At 38.7% G+C, this 19,495-nt stretch overlaps 1 protein-coding gene across 5 annotated transcripts in view; it reads left to right on the top strand.

The window, feature by feature from the left end:
* The window catches only part of LOC139757524 (copine-8-like), a 157,527-nt gene extending 142,901 nt beyond the window's left edge, over nt 1–14,626 (top strand). For all 5 annotated transcript variants that reach the window (XM_071678067.1, XM_071678093.1, XM_071678056.1 and 2 more), the window contains one exon: nt 11,231–14,626. In XM_071678067.1, the coding sequence (XP_071534168.1) occupies nt 11,231–11,300 (70 nt within the window). In that variant the 3' untranslated portion in view covers nt 11,301–14,626. The remainder of the gene's footprint in view (nt 1–11,230) is intronic.
* Nucleotides 14,627–19,495: the final 4,869 nt, after the last annotated feature.

The raw sequence follows: 19,495 nt of genomic DNA, 5'->3' as shown, positions 1-19,495 counted from the left end.
ATCTCCCACTCATTTGCATTATTTCCCTGCAAAAATCGTCCAAATGCCTCTCTCTTCTCTTTCATTAATAATCTTACTTCTTCATCCCACCACTACCCTTTCTAATCTGCCCATCTCCCACGCTTCTCATGCCACAAGCATCTTTTGTGCAGGCCGTCACTGCTTCCCTAAATACATCCCATTCCTTCCCCACTCCCCTTACCTCCTTTGTTCTCACCTTCTTCCATTTTGTACTCAGTCTCTCCTGGTACTTCCTCACACAAGTCTCCTTCCCAAGCTCACTTACTTTCACCACTCTTTTCACCCCAACATTCTCTCTTCTTTTCTGAAAACCTCTACAAATCTTCACCTTCGCCTCCACAAGATAATGATCAGACATCCCTCCAGTCGCACCTCTCAGCACATTAAAATCCAAAAAGTCTTTCTTTCGTGTGCCTATCAATTTACACTTAATCCAATAACGCTCTCTGGCCATCTCTCCTACGTACATACGTATACTTATATATATCTCGCTTTTTAAACCAGGTATTCCCAATCACCAGTCCTTTTTCAGCACATAAAACTACAAGCTCTTCACCATTTCCATTTACAACACTGAACACCCCATGTACACCAATTATTCCCTCAACTGCCACATTACTCACCTTTGCATTCAAATCACCCATCACTATAACCTGGTCTCGTGCATCAAAACTACTAACACACTCACTTAGCTGCTCCCAAAACACTTGCCTCTCATGATCTTTCTTCTCATGCCCAGGTGCATATGCACCAATAATCACCCATCTCTCTCTCCATCAACTTTCAGTTTTACTCATATCAATCTAGAGTTTATTTTCTTACACTCTATCACATGCTCCCACCACTCCTGTTTCAGGAGTAGTGCTACTCCTTCCCTTGCTCTTGTCCTCTCACTAACCCCAGACTTTACTCCCAAGACATTCCCAAACCACTCTTCCCCTTTGCCCTTGAGCTTCGTTTCACTCAGAGCCAAAACGTTTATCCAGGTTCCTTTCCTGAAACATGCTACCTGTCTCTCCTTTTTTCTCATCTTGGTTACATCCACACACGTTTAGACATCCCAATCTGAACCTTCGAGGAGGATAAGCATTCCCCACGTGACTCCTTCTTCTGTTTCCCCTTTTAAAAAGTTAAAATATCTTTTTTTATGAGTTAGAAAAATGTTCCCACACTTTGATCTGGGGTTGGATAGATGCTGTAATGTTTTTTGTGAAGGTTATCCACCCTCACATTCAAACACACCATTCAGATGTGTTGAATGGCAAAGGGCATTTTCAAAAAGGATATTTTTTGCACAGTGTTGTTCCATAGCAGGGCAAAAAAGTTAGTGAATCACTCCTAAGGTCACCCAAACTTTCCAGTTTGAATACAGAATCATAGTAAGGTTAGGCTTGAGGAAGGCCCTGGGATTTTCAGATAGATAGACCACCAGTAACTTCAATTGTTAACTAATCTTTAGCAGTAGAGCCCTGTTGTGGCCATCTTTGGTTATTTTTTCAGCTCTTAAAGGATAGCTGCCTCATGCTTTAGTACTGTGCAATGCAGATTATGCAGCTGTGGTGGCATACTTGTGAAAAAAACACTTAAAGCTAGTGAGAGGGTGTGGGAGTGCTCAGAAAAAGAATATTGAGAGTGAATGTGATCAAGAGTAAGAAATCAAAGTACAGCAGTGTCACACCTCCTCCCCCTCTGTCATGCGTGGGTGTGTTTCCTCTGAGCTCTTAGTTCACCATTGTGATATGAAGAATAGCTCCCACTGCACAGTTTAGCTCACCTAGCTTTACTAGGGAATTCTTTCAGGACTTGCTCATTATGGAAGAAGGTAAGAAAATTTCTTGTTTTGCATTTTGTTAGAAAAACTGCATCTAGAAATTAGGAAGAATCGTGCTTCTGGGTGCATTAAGGAGCATATGGAAAGATAGGTCTGTGTCTGCTAGAGCAAGGATGGGTACTTTTGAAGGTGTTATATTACCTAGTGTTGTATGCATGAGAATCTTAGGTCCAGAATGCAAAGGAATGGAAAAGGATGAACATGCTGGAAATGGAATGCCAAAAGATAGTACATGGAGTGATGTGGGTCAGTTATGTAGGGAATAGAGAGAGAAGTACAGTAGTTAGTGGACTGGGATTAAGCACAGACTAGAGTGTGCTGAAATAGTGCAGACATATGCAAAGGATGAGTGAAGACTAAGTGGAGGGAGGAAGTTGGGATGGTAAACTAAGAAGGAGATTGAAGGATAGAATGAGTGAGGCTTTGGATTATTGGTGTTTGAACATTCAGGAAGGTTAGAAGTATGCAATTGGATAGAATGAATTGAATGAGTTGAACCAGGGCATATGATAAAGTCAAGGTAAAGCTTGGCTGTGTATGGTGGGCTGTGTTTCAGCGCATTATACATGACAGCAAGAAAATAGATGTTTGCAAATGAGCCTGTTGTTCAGCTTTTCCCGACATGACCTTATTTAGGCAGGAAAAGCAGTAATGTATATAAAAGAAAAAATGATACCTGTTACATCTTTCATACCATTCTCAGTGATCATCAAAAGTTTACATTTTTGAGCACTCATGTTCAGTCATTACCTTGTGCCTTCTTTCTTCTGAACAGTAAAAGTGTTTATTGACACAATACATTGGTTATGGACTTCAAATGAGATACTTCACTCTTTTTCCATTTTGCAATGCGTCACTTTTACTGCAAGTCAGTTTCATACCACTTAACCCTTTAAGTCCTTTAGATGGATATTTATGTGAGCTAAGCAAATTGTTTAGACTGATATTTATGCATCATTTCATGCCTCTATTTTAAGGCTGCTCACTGCGTGGTTGGTTGCCAAGGTGGCTGTGCATGATAATTTCTTCTCGGTAGACATCCTCCTGCCATGCTAATTACAACACATTCTCATGAGTTTTTTTAGGAAGGAAATTGAGTGGCTTTCAGCTAGATTTTGAAGAGGACCAAGCAGATGGTGATCCCACATTACCTGATGATAATGATCTGTCTCCAGATCATATGGAGAATGATTTTATGAACTAACTCTTTGAGCATTAAGAGTTGACCAAGATGAGGCAGGAATTAGTGTTTGTATCAAAATAGCATTTTGCCATTTCCACCTAACCTTGACATCATTGTGTCTAACTGCTGCAGTAAGTAGTTTCTGAAACTTTTATAACTTTGCCATTATGAAAAATATCAGTGAATTACTTTGATGACAACAAAGAAGTTTTGTTTAATATAAAAATCATAGTAATAATCAGCAATGATTTATATAGTGTAGTTATAGTAAACAGTAAAAAATTATTTGTTGCTGCACACGTATCATTCAGGCTTTAATCATGCAGTGTTTGGTGCATTGTGTTGAAACATCTACAACACTTAAACATATTGTTACAATGAAATTAGTGGACTGAATTCACTTTCATAGTTATTCTTTTTTTTCACAGTTGTATAATTATCCTTGAAATTGTAAGTTAAAAACATTCATTAAACAATTTGAAAAAGTCAGAATCGCAGGGTTGTCAAGAAAACCAGGTCCAGAGTTAAAGTTAATGGTATAGCAGCTTGAGAACTGATATTTGTTTTGTCTGTAATCATATATTAATCATGCAATAGACAAAGCAATTCCAAATAGTTTGAAAATTGGCTTTTTCATCTGCTTTGATTCATCAAATTTTGATACATCTAGATTTACAAATGAGTACTCTGATGTATGGAAAAATGTGGTAGATGAAAAGAAAAAAATGATTTTGCTTGACTGCTTTCACCAGACCAGTCTTCTGACCACAGAAATACACGTTGAATACCAAAATAGTGAATTACACACACAGAAAAAAATTTCTTATGAGATGAAAGAACATTAAATGAAAATAATAAAACAGGCGAGAAAGAAGTGATGCAGCTCTCAACTCATCAAGGGGATAATATGAATAACTTCTGGTGGTAGTGTATTGGTGAGATATCTCACAAACATGGTAGAAGAAGGATGATCACCACTTACAATTAGCAAAAATATACTGTCAAATGAGCTGGTAGAACAATAATTGATCCAAATAAGAAAAAGTGCCAGTACCCCACTGAAATACAATTAAGGCACTGAAATGATAAAATGAAAAGAATAACATTGATTTTGAGAAACAAAACACCATACAATGATGATAGTAATATTTTTTTTTTTTTTTTTTTTTTTTTTTTTTTGCTTTGTCGCTGTCTCCTGCGTTAGCGAGGTAGCGCAAGGAAACAGACGAAAGAAATGGCCCAACCCACCCCCATACACATGTATATACATACGTCCACACACGCAAATATACATACCTACACAGCTTTCCATGGTTTACCCCAGACGCTTCACATGCCCTGATTCAATCCACTGACAGCACGTCAACCCCGGTATACCACATCGCTCCAATTCACTCTATTCCTTGCCCTCCTTTCACCCTCCTGCATGTTCAGGCCCCGATCACACAAAATCTTTTTCACTCCATCTCTCCACCTCCAATTTGGTCTCCCTCTTCTCCTCGTTCCCTCCACCTCCGACACATATATCCTCTTGGTCAATCTTTCCTCACTCATTCTCTCCATGTGCCCAAACCATTTCAAAACACCCTCTTCTGTTCTCTCAACCACGCTCTTTTTATTTCCACACATCTCTCTTACCCTTACGTTACTTACTCGATCAAACCACCTCACACCACACATTGTCCTCAAACATCTCATTTCCAGCACATCCATCCTCCTGCGCACAACTCTATCCATAGCCCTCGCCTCGCAACCATACAACATTGTTGGAACCACTATTCCTTCAAACATACCCTTCAAACATACATTAGTAATTATTATAATTATTATAATGATTATAATGATTATAATTGTAAGCTTCCAACTTACCCAAGGATAGATTAAAACCTTCAGAGCAAACTGGTAAGGTGTCGTACAAATGTAGCCAAAGGAGATTGGACATCAGCTCTTACAGCCATCTAATTTATCCGGAATGATAGTTTTACCATTCAGACTTCATGAGATGTGTTCAAATGAGTTGGTAGAACAGTGATTGACATAAGAAAAGATTTGTAGATGTTAAATAAAATTTGCATAATTCATGTTGGTGATCTCACCAGATAGGTCTCCCAAACACTGAAATACATCTTGAATATAGAAGTAGTAAACTGAAAATCGCTGTATTTGTTATAAACCTATAAAACCACCTGATATTAGTAAAACAACTAAGAAACAAACGATATATTTTTCATTGTACCTAGGGGAAAATGAAAGACGTGGTAGAAGCAACTGGTAGATAATTATGCCATTCCCTTCAAATGGTACAGTAACTATCTTACCATTCACTGTTACGACATGTTTTTGATTTTGTCTGGAGGCAGTGTAAGACTGTATGACAAGTTTCTTCATTGTTTTATTGTTAGGATTATATTATCTTTTTTATGGCAAGTTTCTACATTGTTTTATTGTTAGGATTATATTTTCTTCTTTTTATAAAAAATAAGTTTGGAAGTGACCAGTCTGGAGAGAGTACTAGGGAAAATACTTTTTTCTTCAGGTTTAAACCCTTTCATATTTTAAATTCATAATGATTGTACCAGTTCATATGAATACAACCTTGAGAGTTTGAACTACTAGTATTGCCCAAGGAGAGCAAGGAAAATGACATTACAGCAAGTTGTGGACTTGATTGCTTTGCACATAGCAATAATGCACTGTCTATTAGGAGGCATTGTGGTGTTAGTCAGCAGTGCACACCATAAAGAAAAATGTGGCTGCCTTTTGGGTAGTATAGCTGGATGCCTGCTTTTTAGGAATGCAGAAGTGAAATGCAGAGCATCATGGCTGATGTCCTGCCATTATTCCATATAGTAATTCATTTTTATTTCTTATCTGAACAGTTTACATCATTTCTTTATGCTTTTGTAGAATGATCATGTTTCTGTGGTAGCAAATGTTGATTTTTGATTTTTAATTACTCATAATAGGCCATAAGGTATGCTTATCAGGGGTCACTCCCCCTAACTCCTCGTTTCACATAAGACCAGTACCTCGCCAACTGCAATTTTGCTAACCTCTGGATATTCTGGTAACGTAATGTCCACAGTTGATCCTGGACCTCTGTACCTATCTAAAGGAAAGGAGACTGCAGACAGACTCTGAACTAGAGACTTATCTCACTGGTGAGTGTGGTATGTGGGTAATGATGATTAAAAAGCAAATAAACCACTTTCTACAGAGGAGAAATTTCCAAAGAGAAAGGCATATATTTATGAGATATGATATATGTCTTACATAAAAGGGTATGCTGGGTGGATTTTGTGTATTTGAAATGTTAGAAAGTTGTCTATGTATCTGTCTATCTATGACACCCGTTCCCTCCGGGAACTCTCATCAATGGGTGGCCACAGCAAAAGTCTCCACTTATCCCTATCCTTACCTGCCTCCCTCACATACACCATTCCACACATTCTTCCTCTGTTTTTCTCCCCCCAGTATTCCTCTACCATATTTATATTTGCCCATGTCACAAGTGGTCTTCTACCACTTCAGAGGCTGATTAAAAGCTGGATCATAAGGCAGGAGTCAGGGGAAACTCCTTCAGTAGACAGAAGATTATCTCATTGGAAAGGACTATAGGATGCATTTCAAAGGAGTCTTTTCCAAATGAGTCAAGTTGACTTGTGGTGTGCCAAAGGGTTCCGTTCTGTGACCCTTACACTGCTTGATTTATGTAGATGACTTGCAGATTATGCAAAGGGTCAAATGAGAATTGCATTAGCATACCAGATGACCTAACCAGACTCAAAAGTTGGCCTGTTACATGGTTGATGTAATTCAACTTGAACACATGTAAAGTAATGAGGATAGGACAGTGAAAGAAGACATCAATATGGTAACTATTTAGCGGAGAATAAACTGAAGGATTCTGTGGATGAAAAGGACTTGGGAGTCTTCATCATCCCCAATCTGTCACCAAAGTCCCATGTAAGGAGAATAGTTAAGTAAACTATCTTTTGAAGATATCAGAATAGCCTTAAGTACATGGATAAGGAAATATTCAGCAAGCTGTTCATATCATGTTTGGTCACCATACCTAAAGAAGCACAATTGAGAAGGTCCAGGGAAGGGCAATGAAGATGGTACCAGAATTAAGAGAGTTGAGTTACAAGGAAAGGCTAGTGACTGTAATTTTGCCCACCTTGGAAGAGAGAAGAGTAAAGGTGACATGATGACAACCTTTAAGTTTTCAAAACAGATCGATGATGATTTTTGAGAGATATAGGGATAGTGCAACCAGAGGACATAAAATGAAATTAAGCAAGTATCTTGTTAAGATAGATGTATAGAAGTACTTTTAGAGTATAAGTGTGGTGGATGATATAGTAGAACGTTTGTGGACATGGTTGATACTGACAGCATGATTTAAAAGAAATTGTATGATAGAGAATGTTCGAGAGATGGGGCCCCACACGTGTAAGACTCCCCCCCATCCAGTACAAATAGGTAATTGCACACACAGCAAACCAAGGTTTGAAATACTGTGCTTTTTAAGGATATCCAAGCAACAGATATGGTGAGTGGCTGATTTTTTGGGGGAAGGGGTGCAAATTTATTAAGATTTCATGTAAAGAAGTGTCACTGTAAATAAAAAAATTGATGAAATATTTACAACCAGAAGACAACATTGATAATTGTATATATTCAGAAATATTCCTTGGTTAAATCTTGTTTGTGTGCTGAGTAACTATTACTGTTATTTGTGATATGGGGTAGCAGTCTGAAGCTTTTACATTGCCTGAACACAGGATGTTAAGTTTGTGTGCCAAATTCTGGTAGTCTAATAGTGCTTGGGGATAAAAGTATTGCAGTTTGGTATTGAATGCTCATGATTGTTGCCAACTATTTTTTTAAGATCCAGTTTTTAAGAAAGTGAGTGGCTTACATTAAGGAAATGGACAAATGCAGTTAAGATTTACAGTATAAAGGGAGTAAAGTTTTAATACAGCCAAATACATTACTGGCAAGATTAGTTAAAGATTTAAGATTAAGATTAAAAAAGGGGGTGACTGTATTGTTGACTGGTTGGTAAGGTTATTTAATGTATGTATGACTCATGATGAGGTGCCTGAGGATTGACGGAATGCGTGCATAGTGCCATTGTACAAAGGCAAAGGGGATAAGAGTGAGTGCTCAAATTACAGAGGTATAAGTTTGTTGAGTATTCCTGGTAAATTATATGGGAGGTTATTGATTGAGAGGGTGAAGGCATGTACAGAGCATCAGATTGGGGAAGAGCAGTGTGGTTTCAGAAGTGGTAGAGGATGTGTGGATCAGGTGTTTGCTTTGAAGAATGTATGTGAGAAATACTTAGAAAAGCAAATGGATTTGTATGTAGCATTTATGGATCTGGAGAAGGCATATGATAGAGTTGATAGAAATGCTCTGTGGAAGGTATTAAGAATATATGGTGTGGGAGGCAAGTTGTTAGAAGCAGTGAAAAGTTTTTATCGAGGATGTAAGGCATGTGCACGTGTAAGAAGAGAGGAAAGTGATTGGTTCTCAGTGAATGTAGGTGTGCGGCAGGGGTGTGTGATGTCTCCATGGTTGTTTAATTTGTGTATGGATGGGGTTGTTAGGGAGGTGAATGCAAGAGTTTTGGAAAGATGGGCAAGTATGAAGTCTGTTGGGGATGAGAGAGCTTGGGAAGTGAGTCAGTTGTTGTTCGCTGATGATACAGTGCTGGTGGCCAATTCATGTGAGAAACTGCAGAAGCTGGTGACTGAGTTTGGTAAAGTGTGTGAAAGAAGAAAGTTAAGAGTAAATGTGAATAAGAGCAAGGTTATTAGGTACAGTAGGGTTGAGGGTCAAGTCAATTGGGAGGTAAGTTTGAATGGAGAAAAACTGGAGGAAGTAAAGTGTTTTAGATATCTGGGAGTGGATCTGGCAGCGGATGGAACCATGGAAGCGGAAGTGGATCATAGGGTGGGGGAGGGGGCGAAAATCCTGGGAGCCTTGAAGAATGTGTGGAAGTCGAGAACATTATCTCGGAAAGCAAAAATGGGTATGTTTGAAGGAATAGTGGTTCCAACAATGTTGTATGGTTGCGAGGTGTGGGCTGTGGATAGAGTTGTGTGCAGGAGGGTGGATGTGCTGGAAATGAGATGTTTGAGGACAATGTGTGATGTGAGGTGGATTGATCGAGTAAGTAATGTAAGGGTAAGAGAGATGTGTGGAAATAAAAAGAGCGTGGTTGAGAGAACAGAAGAGGGTGTTTTGAAATGGTTTGGGCACATGGAGAGAATGAGTGAGGAAAGATTGACCAAGAGGATATATGTGTCGGAGGTGGAGAGAACGAGGAGAAGTGGGAGACCAAATTGGAGATGGAAAGATGAAGTGAAAAAGATTTTGAGTGATCGGGGCCTGAACATGCAGGAGGGTGAAAGGAGGGCAAGGAATAGAGTGAATTGGAGCGATGTGGTATACCGGGGTTGACGTGCTGTCAGTGGATTGAATCAGGGCATGTGAAGCGTCTGGGGTAAACCATGGAAAGCTGTGTAGGTATGTATATTTGCGTGTGTGGACGTGTGTATGTGCATGTGTATGGGGGTGGGTTTGGCCATTTCTTTCGTCTGTTTCCTTGCGCTACCTCGTAAACGCGGGAGACAGCGGGAAAAAAAAAAAATTAAAATCTCCTCTTGGTTGAGGCAATACTAGGATTATAAGCTTCAATCCTGTTACCAGAGAAAAGAAAATAGAGGTTTTAAAGAAAATAGAAAGTGAAGTTAAAACAAGCTTGTCAACAGACACTAGTAAAGCCAGGTATTGTATCAAAGATTTTGTTTCAAATTGCACTACAGTTTAGTTATTATACTTTGTCGCTGTCTCCCGCTTTAGTGAGGTAGGACATGGAAACAGATGAAAGAATGGCCCAACCCACCCACATACGCGTCCACACACGCACATATACATACCTATACATTTCAACGTATACATATATGTACATGCACAGACATATACATATAAACACACGTACATGATTCATACTTGCTGCCTTTATTCATTCCCATTGCCAGCCCCGCCACTCATGAAAAGAAAACCCCTTCCCCGCACATGCACGAGGTAGCAATAGGAAAAGACAACAAAGGCCACATTTGTTCACACTCATTCTCTAGTTGTCATGTATAATGCACCGAAACCACAGCTCCCTTTCCACATCCAGGCCCCCAGAACTTTCCATGGTTTACCCCAGACACTTCACATTCCCTGGTTCAATCCATTGACAGCACATTGACCCTGGTATACCACTTCGTTCCAATTTACTCTATTCCTTGCATGCCTTTCACTCCATCCTTCCACCTCCAACTTGGTCTCCCACTTCTCCTTGTTCCCTCCACCTCTGACATATCTCTTTGTCGATCTTTCCTCACTCATTCTCTCCATGTGACCAAACCATTTCAATACACCGTCTTCTGCTCTCTCAACCACACTCTTTTTATTACCACACACCTCTCTTACCCTTTCATTACTTCCTTGATCAAACCACCTCACACCACATATTTTCCTCAAACATCTCACTTCCAACACATCCACCTTCCTCTGCACAAACCTATCTATAGCCCACACCTCGCAACTATATAACATTGTTGGAACCACTATTCCTTCAAACATACCCATTTTTGATTTCCGAGATAATGTTCTCGCCTTCCACACATTTTTCAGCTCTCCCAGAACTTTCAGCCCCTCCTCCACCTTGTGACTCACTTTTACTTCCATGGTTCCATGCACTCAAATAAGTAATTGCACTAAGACTGGTTAGTCAAAACTAGATCTACAAGGAAGAGACAAGAGGTAGAGATGAAAGAGGGACTTTCAGGGAACAGTTGTTTATAGATGTCATGGGAAATTATTAAATTGAAAGACCAATAGTTTACACAATTAAAGGAGGAGTTAGAATTTATATATATTCATGTTGATATATATAGTTTATTGGATGGAGATGGTTTCTTTGCCAGACTGTTTCTGATACACTATTGTGCATTGTGCTACATTGCGCACAGTGAAGAATTTTATTCAGACATCATGACAGTCTTATGTGTGCACTTCTCTACTATTTCCTTTGAAAAATGCAAATCAAGAGACAACTTTTTATACATTATATGGTTTCATGATATTGTTTTTTGAATATCCTTCATGTTAACTTTTTCTTTTTTCAGAAATGCAAAGGTTCCTGTCAGACAACCAGAGTCATGCCAGAGCATTCCTAGCACAGGAAGTATTGCATGAAATTCCTGCTCAATTCCTTGCTTTCATGCGCAAAATTCATTCTGTCAAGTAATCATAAAATATCTTTGACAACCCAGACTGATATTAGATCACAAAATTTCTTAAAGTTGCATTTGTGCATGGATGTCTATATTTGTTTTCAAATAAATTGTGGCTAAACTTTTTTTTAAATATTTTAGAATGTGATGATTTGATATGACTTGTATTCTAACTGATGTCAGAAGTATAAATGTATAAATATGTTATTGATTGCTATTGTTAATGTTTATCTTTTGTGTTGACTTTTTCACTGATGAAATTAGTACATTTTAGTGTCATTTATCAATGAAAATAAATACCTTTATTTTTGTAGATTTCTTTTCATCAGAAAAGGGTCAAAGTATTCAATCTGTTTTCTGAAAAATATTCAGTATCTATTATAGATTTAGATTAGAGTAAGGAAGGTTACTTTTCCTGATCAGCTGACAAATTTATAAGCTCTTTATAAATCATGCAGTATTTTAAGATGCTTTTATGCTTTCATTAATAGGTTGAATTGTTTTTTATATGTCAGATTATACTCTCATTCATCTTGGACTTCAGGTTGACTTTATAGCAGCAAGCTTTAGATAAAAACTCAGAGATTTAGCAAAAAAGTTATTATTATCTTTCATTCCACTCATTTTTATGTGACAAGGCAAATATTGATATAACATTGATAATAGTCTGTTGTGGCTTTGTTTTCTTCTGCAACTTTTCATCATTCCCAGGGTGTTTTCTCTCTTTAATGTTTTGTGCAACTCTCATTAATGATTCAGGTAGGTGTGGTGCTTTGTTACTTAAATACGTAGTCTATATGAATACATAGAGTTGTATAACAAAAATTATCACACTAGAATCTACAACATGGATATTCCATGTTATATGTAGATAATAAAGAAGGCAACCCTTCTGCTGTGGATATTTTCTAATGCCTTCTATTTACGGGTAGGTTTTGTGTGTGAAACCTTTATTACAAATGACATAAGCTCTCCAACTGTCTAGGAAGTATCTGCTTGTACCCTACTCTGGAGATATTTTGGACCAAGGAGTCTCAAAATTACTTGAGTCTTAGTAGGCAGAATTCGTGTCAGTGGTTTTCTAATGTAAATACAGAGTTAAAACCAGAGTCCCTTAATAACTCTGTTAGTAGTACCATTAAAATTTTGTTAGACTCTAAAAGAATATCACTGAAAAATCTTAAACGTGTAATATGTACAGACAGCAAAACTAGTTTGCTCTTCTGAAGTGTTAAACAGTCTGACACAATCAACAAAAATTCATGGATAATGTTCTTCCATCTGGTCTAGGTTAGTGGCCCTGCTCTCCTCATTGTCGTCATCAGGTAGGTTATTTTTGGAAGCATAGCATTTTGAACAGTATCCTTTGATTTTACTGATTATGGCATCAGAAAATGTACAGGAAAATTATTGCAAGTGGCATTGGTGAAATGATCAAAAGTACTTGAGCCGTATATTTGTGTTACTGTTTCATTAAGCCTTGAAGTAATTCCAAGTGTTTAAGGGTGATGTTATTTTCAAGATTTATATTGTAATTTGCAGGAAAGTGAGACATTGTTCAGTTAATGGTTTTACTTTAATAACAGGTATTAGTACTGCTGACATCTGAGACATGGATGATGTTAGCTCCTTCAGTAGGGCATATTCAGATGGGCCTCTTTTACCTTCCCACTCTACCATCACACTAGTTACGAGTTCCTCCCATCTACAGCAGTTGTTATTGGAGTTATTTTGGCTAATTTTGTTTCCCAAGGTTGCCCAAACATTTTCTGTTGGGTTCACATCTGGGGATTTATGTGGATGTGGCAACATTGTAATTTGAGTGTTTTGGGAACCAATTCTGGCAGTTGCAGTGTTTATGTGGAGAGGGCTGTTGTCTTAAACCAGGTAGAAGGGTTTTCCTTTGGGAGAACAACATTGCTTCCACTGATGGTAGCAACACTGTGTCTAAAATGTTGACATATTTCTCCCATGCAAATCAACCAGCTCCAAAATACCTGCTTAATGAATCTACCTGAATATTCTAACACTTATTCTTCAACTTTTGTGGGGGTTCCCATGGCATGTTTTGAAGAATAACTGCAAAAACAAGGGAAAAGGGTGAAATGCATTTGTATTACCTGACTTTGCCATATTCAGACATAAAAACAGCTTTAAACAACACAAGATTGAGAAAATAATTCCTTGACCAGACATAAACTTGCACACTGAAGAGTGGGAATGAGAGAGGGAGGGAGTGAAGTTGAGAACCAGTTTACCTTGTATTATTTTTCTGTCAAATTCAGTTCATCTTCCCTTCTCTGTGCCAGATGTCTTCCCATTGCAGAAAATTACATTCTTCCAGTCATGTCCTGGCTTGTCAGCATATTGCAGTACACACTGCATTCACTTCACCCTTCATTCAGCTTGGGTTTCTTGACTAGAATACAGCTTTGGAGATCAGTTGTACGCACCCTATTTTAGATGGTTTGGGGTATGCATCATATTCCCTGCTGGTCCCTGATGTTGAAAGCCATGGCATAAAGAAGCATTGGCAATAGCAGCTACAATTTTGCAAAGTTGCTCACATCTTGTACAGCAAGGCAGTCACTCTGGGGCTGGTTGTGGATGCTGCCCATTTCTTCAAGCTCCAAATCCATAGGTCTGCTGTGTGCTTCGACACACCAAGGTGCTGTGACATTTTACCATTGCTCAGGCCTTGATTTTGAGGTGATTATTGACATGCATTTTGCTTGAGAAGCTTTTATGTAATAATGACAGGAAATCTCAGGGTCGATTCTCATTGTCACATTGGTGTTTCAAAATAAGGAACATCTGTGAATGATGAAAAACATTTTAACTTTTATTTCATCTACCAGATATCTCTCTTTTCTTACAAAGTAGGTCAACTGTGTACAATACATTGGATTCATCATTCATTATATTCCTTTCTGGCTATTGAGATAGATTGAGTTTTATGTTTTGAATCATGTCATATTTGTTTTGAATCCCAGAAGTAATATTTCATGTGAAATAGGAGCACAGTGAACAAAGAAAGAGTATGTATTATGATGATTAAATATAAAAGTAAATCTTGGAATGACCCGAATGTATTTGAAAGGTATCAGATGTATGTTCTGATTACAGTGGGGTATGTATTTCAAAATGTTATAGGTTTCGTTCATAAATCATTAAATTCCTTACATGGCAACTCATTTCCTAAAGTCAAAACAATTGGCAACTGATTTCATGAAGTTCAGATCTGTATAAGAAAGTATAATGAAAAATATATATCTAATTAGACAATTAGTTTTCTATTTCATTGCATCATATTCCTTTACAAACTGGTCATTTGATCATCAAAATTATATGAAATTAAAGCTTGCAGTTGGGAATACCAAGCCGCCAAACAGCTTGATATTAGCATTAATTTTAGAATACATCCAACCCTGGGTGAATTTGATTTTTCTTTTGACTGTACATATAGTCAGGAAAGATTAACATGTTCAGGAAAATAATGTTGGGAAATTTTGTTTAGAAGAGAGGGTTACCATCAGTTGATGGACTCGGAGACATTCATTGGTAACCAAAAATTTCCTAGTAACAATTGTTATTTTCTGTTCCATTGTTTATTCCACCTGACAGAAAAATAAGAGAAGATACAATAGGTGAAATAGATGCAAGTCATACTGGCAGTAGTAGGCAGAGCCCATAAGAACATGTGTATACTTCATATTACTTACTTCCTGTCCCTGGAGTCCCTTTTGTCCTCATGAGGCTCCTGCAGCAGTCAGGAAGCTGGCCACATCTACCAGTCTGGACCAAAAGTCTTTAAGTTTTGTAGGTGATGCATATGTGTGTCTTGTGTGAAGAGAGTGCAGGACAATGGAGTAGTAAGAGCTCGTTGTCTTCTTTATGGTAAATGCACCATAGGCATGAAGGGCCTTAGGATATATTGAAACAGTGTAGTGTCATAGCTTTGCTTTATGGCCAGGTCATATGGGAGATAGAGTCAAGTGTGTCTGGGGAGTGTGATTTCTGATGGGTGTACATTTGATGGGTTGGAGTTTAAGTCCGAGTTGGGAGGTCAGTTGTTTAGTGTCTCAAGTTGTCTCAGGGTGTATGTGTTTTGTTAACGTTGTTTTAGTTATATGAAGGGGTATCTGTGAGTAGAAATTGATTGAATCCATCTAGGGTAAGTTGTTTGAGCTCATTATGTAGTGTGGTGATTGAATGTATTTGTCTGAATCCATGCTGTGTGGATTAAAGTTGATTCTTTTGTTTGATTCATTGTGGATCATTTTTTCAGAGTTTAGACAATGAGAATAGAAGTAATATAGGATGGTTGGAGGAGGTGGAGTTAGGTGTGTTAAAAGGTTTTAGAATTGGTAGTATTTTGGCAAGGTATATATATATCTGGGAGCGATGAAGAATGTGTGTAAGGAGAGAACATGATCTCGGAGAGCAAAAATGGGTGTTTGAAGGACTGGTTGCCCCAACAGTATTATATGGTTGCAAGGCATGAGCTATAGATAAGGTTGTATGGAGGAGCGTGGATTTGTTGGAAATGAAATGTTTGAGGAAAGTATATGGTGTGAGATGGTTTAATCTAGTAAATGATGAAAGGGTAAGAAAGATGTGTGGAAATAAAAAGAGTGGTTTAGAGAGCAGAAGAGGGTGTATTCAGATGGTTTGGGCATATGGAGAGAATGAGTGAGGAAATATTTACAAAGAGGATATATGCGTGGTGAGGAAATATTTACAAAGAGGATATATGCGTCAGAGGTGCAGGGAACATGGAGAAGTGGGAGACCAAATTGGAAGTGGAAGGATGGAGTGAAAAAATTTTGAGTGATTGGGGCCTGAACTTACAGGGAAGTGAGAGGTGTGTAAGGAATAGAGTGAATTGGAACGATGTGGTATACCAGGGTTGACATACTGTCAATGGACTGAAACAGGTCATGTGAAACATCTGGGGTAAACCATGGAAAGGTCTGTGGATAGGGAGCTGTGGTTTCAGTGCACTACACATGACAGCTAAGAGACTGTGTGCAAAATTATAAGAAATATTTTATACATTACTTTCAGGCTATGTGTAAAAGTTGTATATGAAACTTACCTCAACATTTCATCCATTCAACAGTCTTCCTCAGGAGATACTGACTCCAGCATTTGGGGGACTGTGTTCCCAGCAAGTGATGGTCATGCAGTTAGACTCCTTGGTGTGTCACTTTCTGATTGGATCTTTTGCCCTGTTGCCTCCACCCTTTCGCAGTGATCTCTGCTGCCTGGCATGACCAGCAGATGGACCTTTTGTTAACATTATTCTTAATCCCTTCCACTAGGTAAGCTCTCACTCTATCACTAAACGGTTTGTCACTTGCCTATAGTTGCCTTGGCGTCAACCGTTTAGCGATATTGTGAGAGCTTACCTAGAAGGGATTAAGAACGTTAACACACAATCTGGGTTCATCTGCTTGTCACGTCAGGCAGCAGAGATCATCATGAATAGGGAGAGGTAGCAGGACAAAAGATCCAATCAGAGAGTGACACACTAAGGCGTCCAACCAGATGACCATTACTTGTTGGGGAACACAGTCCCGTCAAATGCTGGAATCAGTATCTGCTGAGGAGGACTGTTGAATGGTCAAAACATTGAGGTATATTTCATATACAGCTTAAGCACATAGCCTGAAGGTAATGTATACAATACTTTTTATAATTTTGCACATGAACCATCAGAAGTCTAAGGTGTCACAATGTCAACCGCCCATATCGACAATCTGTGGTTGTTTGGCATCACCTTCATTCTTGACTCTGAATTTATATGCTACTGATAAGCAGTTATTTCCTTACGTTTATTCACACACAGCAGAGAATAAGCAAAAAATACAGTGAGTAATGCATGTAGGTCTGGCAGTAACGATGGTTTGTAACAAACTGGCTCATCAAAGTGTCAGGGGCCAGCATGGGCCAGTAAGGTCAAGTGTACAATTTCCACTTGTAATGTCTTGTCACCACTCAAAAAGTTTCAGATTTTGGAGCATTTCAGATTTCGGATTAGGGATGTTCAACTTGTATATATGTATGTATGTATGTGTGTGTGTGTGTATGTATTTGAAAGGCAAAAGTTGAGAGAATTTAAATACAGTAATTTTTGTTTGTTTGTTTAGCAGGGTAGAGGGACAGGTTAGTTGGGATGTAAGTTTGAATGGAGGGAAGGTGAAAGAAGTGTTTTGAATACCTAGGAGTGGACATGGCAGTGAATGGATTCAAGGAAGTGGAAGCAAGTCATATGGTGGATGAGTGCACATACGTTCTGGAAGCATGGTAGAATGTGTGGAAAGGGAGGTCATTATATGGGAGAGCAAAAATGGCTGTGTATGGGTATGCTTCACGTCCATATTATAGTGTTGGTATTGCAGTGGAATTTATCAAAAAAAAAGGGATGACTGTGTTGTTGATTTTTCATGGTGAAGTGCCTGAGGATTGGTGGAATGAATGCATAGTGCAATTGTACAAAGGCAAAGGGGATAAAGGTGAATGTTCAAACTACAGAGGCATAAGCTTGTTGAGTATTCCTAGGAAATTGTACGGGAGGGTATTGACTGAGAGGGTGAACACATGTACAGAACATCAGATTGGGGAAGAGTAGTGTGGTTTCAGAAGTGGTAGAGGATGTGTGGATCAGGTGTTTGCTTTGAAGAATGTGTGTGAGAAATACTTAGAAAAACAGATGGATTTGTATGTAGCATTTATGGATCTGGAGAAAGCATATGATAGAGTTGATAGAGATGCTTTGTGGAAGGTATTAAGAGTATATGGTGTGGGAGTTAAGTTGCTAAAGGCAGTGAAAAGTTTTTACAAAGGATGTAAAGTATGTGTACAAGTAGGAAGAGAAGAGAGTGATTGGTTCCCAGTGAATGTCAGGCTGCGGCAGGGGTGTTTGATGTCCCCATGGCTGTTTAATTTATGGGTGGATGATTAGGGAGGTAAATGCAAGAGTCTTGGAGAGAGGGGTAAGTATGTATTCTGTTGGGGATGAGAGGGCCTGGGAAGTTAGTAAGTTGTTGTTTGCTGATGATACAGCTCTAGTGGCTGATTTGAGTGAGAAACTGAAGAAGTGTGTGACTGAGATTGGAAAAGTGTGTGAAAGGAGAAAATAAAGAGTAAATATGAATAAGAGCAAGGTTATTAGGTTCAGTAGGGTTGAGGGACAAGTTAATTGGAATGTAAGTTTGAATGGAGAAAAATTGGAGGAAGTTAAATGTTTTAGATATGTGGGAGTGGACCGAGCAGCGAATGGAAGCAGAAGTGAGTCACGGGGAGGGGATGAAGGTTCTAGGAGTGACGAAGAATGTGTAGAAGGAGAGAATGTTATTTGAGAGAGCAAAAATGGGTACATTTGAAAGAATAGTAGTTCTAACAGTGTTATATGGTTGCGAGACATGAAGTATAGATAGGGTTGTATGGAGGAGGGTAGATGTGTTGGAAATTAAATGTTTGAGGACAACATGTGGTGTGAGGTGGTTTGATCGAGTAAGTAATAAAAGGGTAAGAGAGATATGTGGTAATAGAAAGAGTGTGGTTGAGAATGTTGAAAAGGGTGTATTGAAATGGTTTGGTCACATGGAGAGAATGATTGAGGAAAGATTGACAAAATGGATGTATGTGTCAGAGGTGGAGGGAACGAGGAGAAGCGGGAGACCAAATTGGAGGTGGAAGGATGGAGTGAAAAAGATTTTAAGTGATCGGGGCCTGAACATATAGGAGGATGAAAGGCATGCAAGGAACAGAGTGAATTGGAACAATGTAGTATACTGGGGTTGACGTGCTGTCAGTGGATTGAACCAAGGCATGTGAAGCGTCTGGGGTAAACCATGAAAAGGTCTGTGGGGCCTGGATGTGGAAAGGGAGCTGTGGTTTTGGTGCATTACACATGAGAGCTAGAGACTGACTGTGAACGAATGTGGCCTTTTCCTAGCATTACCTCCAGGTGTGTGTGTGTGCTGTTTCATGTGTGGTGGGGTGGCGACAGGAATGGATGATGGCAGCAAGTATGAATATCCATGTGTATATATGTATATGTGTGTGTATGTATATGTATGTATACGTTGAAATGTATATGTGTGTGTGTGGGCGTTTATGTATGTGCTATTTCATGTGTGGTGGGGTGGC

The sequence above is a fragment of the Panulirus ornatus genome, chromosome 2, assembly GCF_036320965.1.
Source record: "Panulirus ornatus isolate Po-2019 chromosome 2, ASM3632096v1, whole genome shotgun sequence".
NCBI classification, from domain to species: Eukaryota; Metazoa; Arthropoda; class Malacostraca; order Decapoda; family Palinuridae; genus Panulirus; species Panulirus ornatus.
The sequence above is the reverse complement of the archived record's forward strand: the minus strand, read 5'-3'. Positions and strand labels throughout refer to the sequence as shown.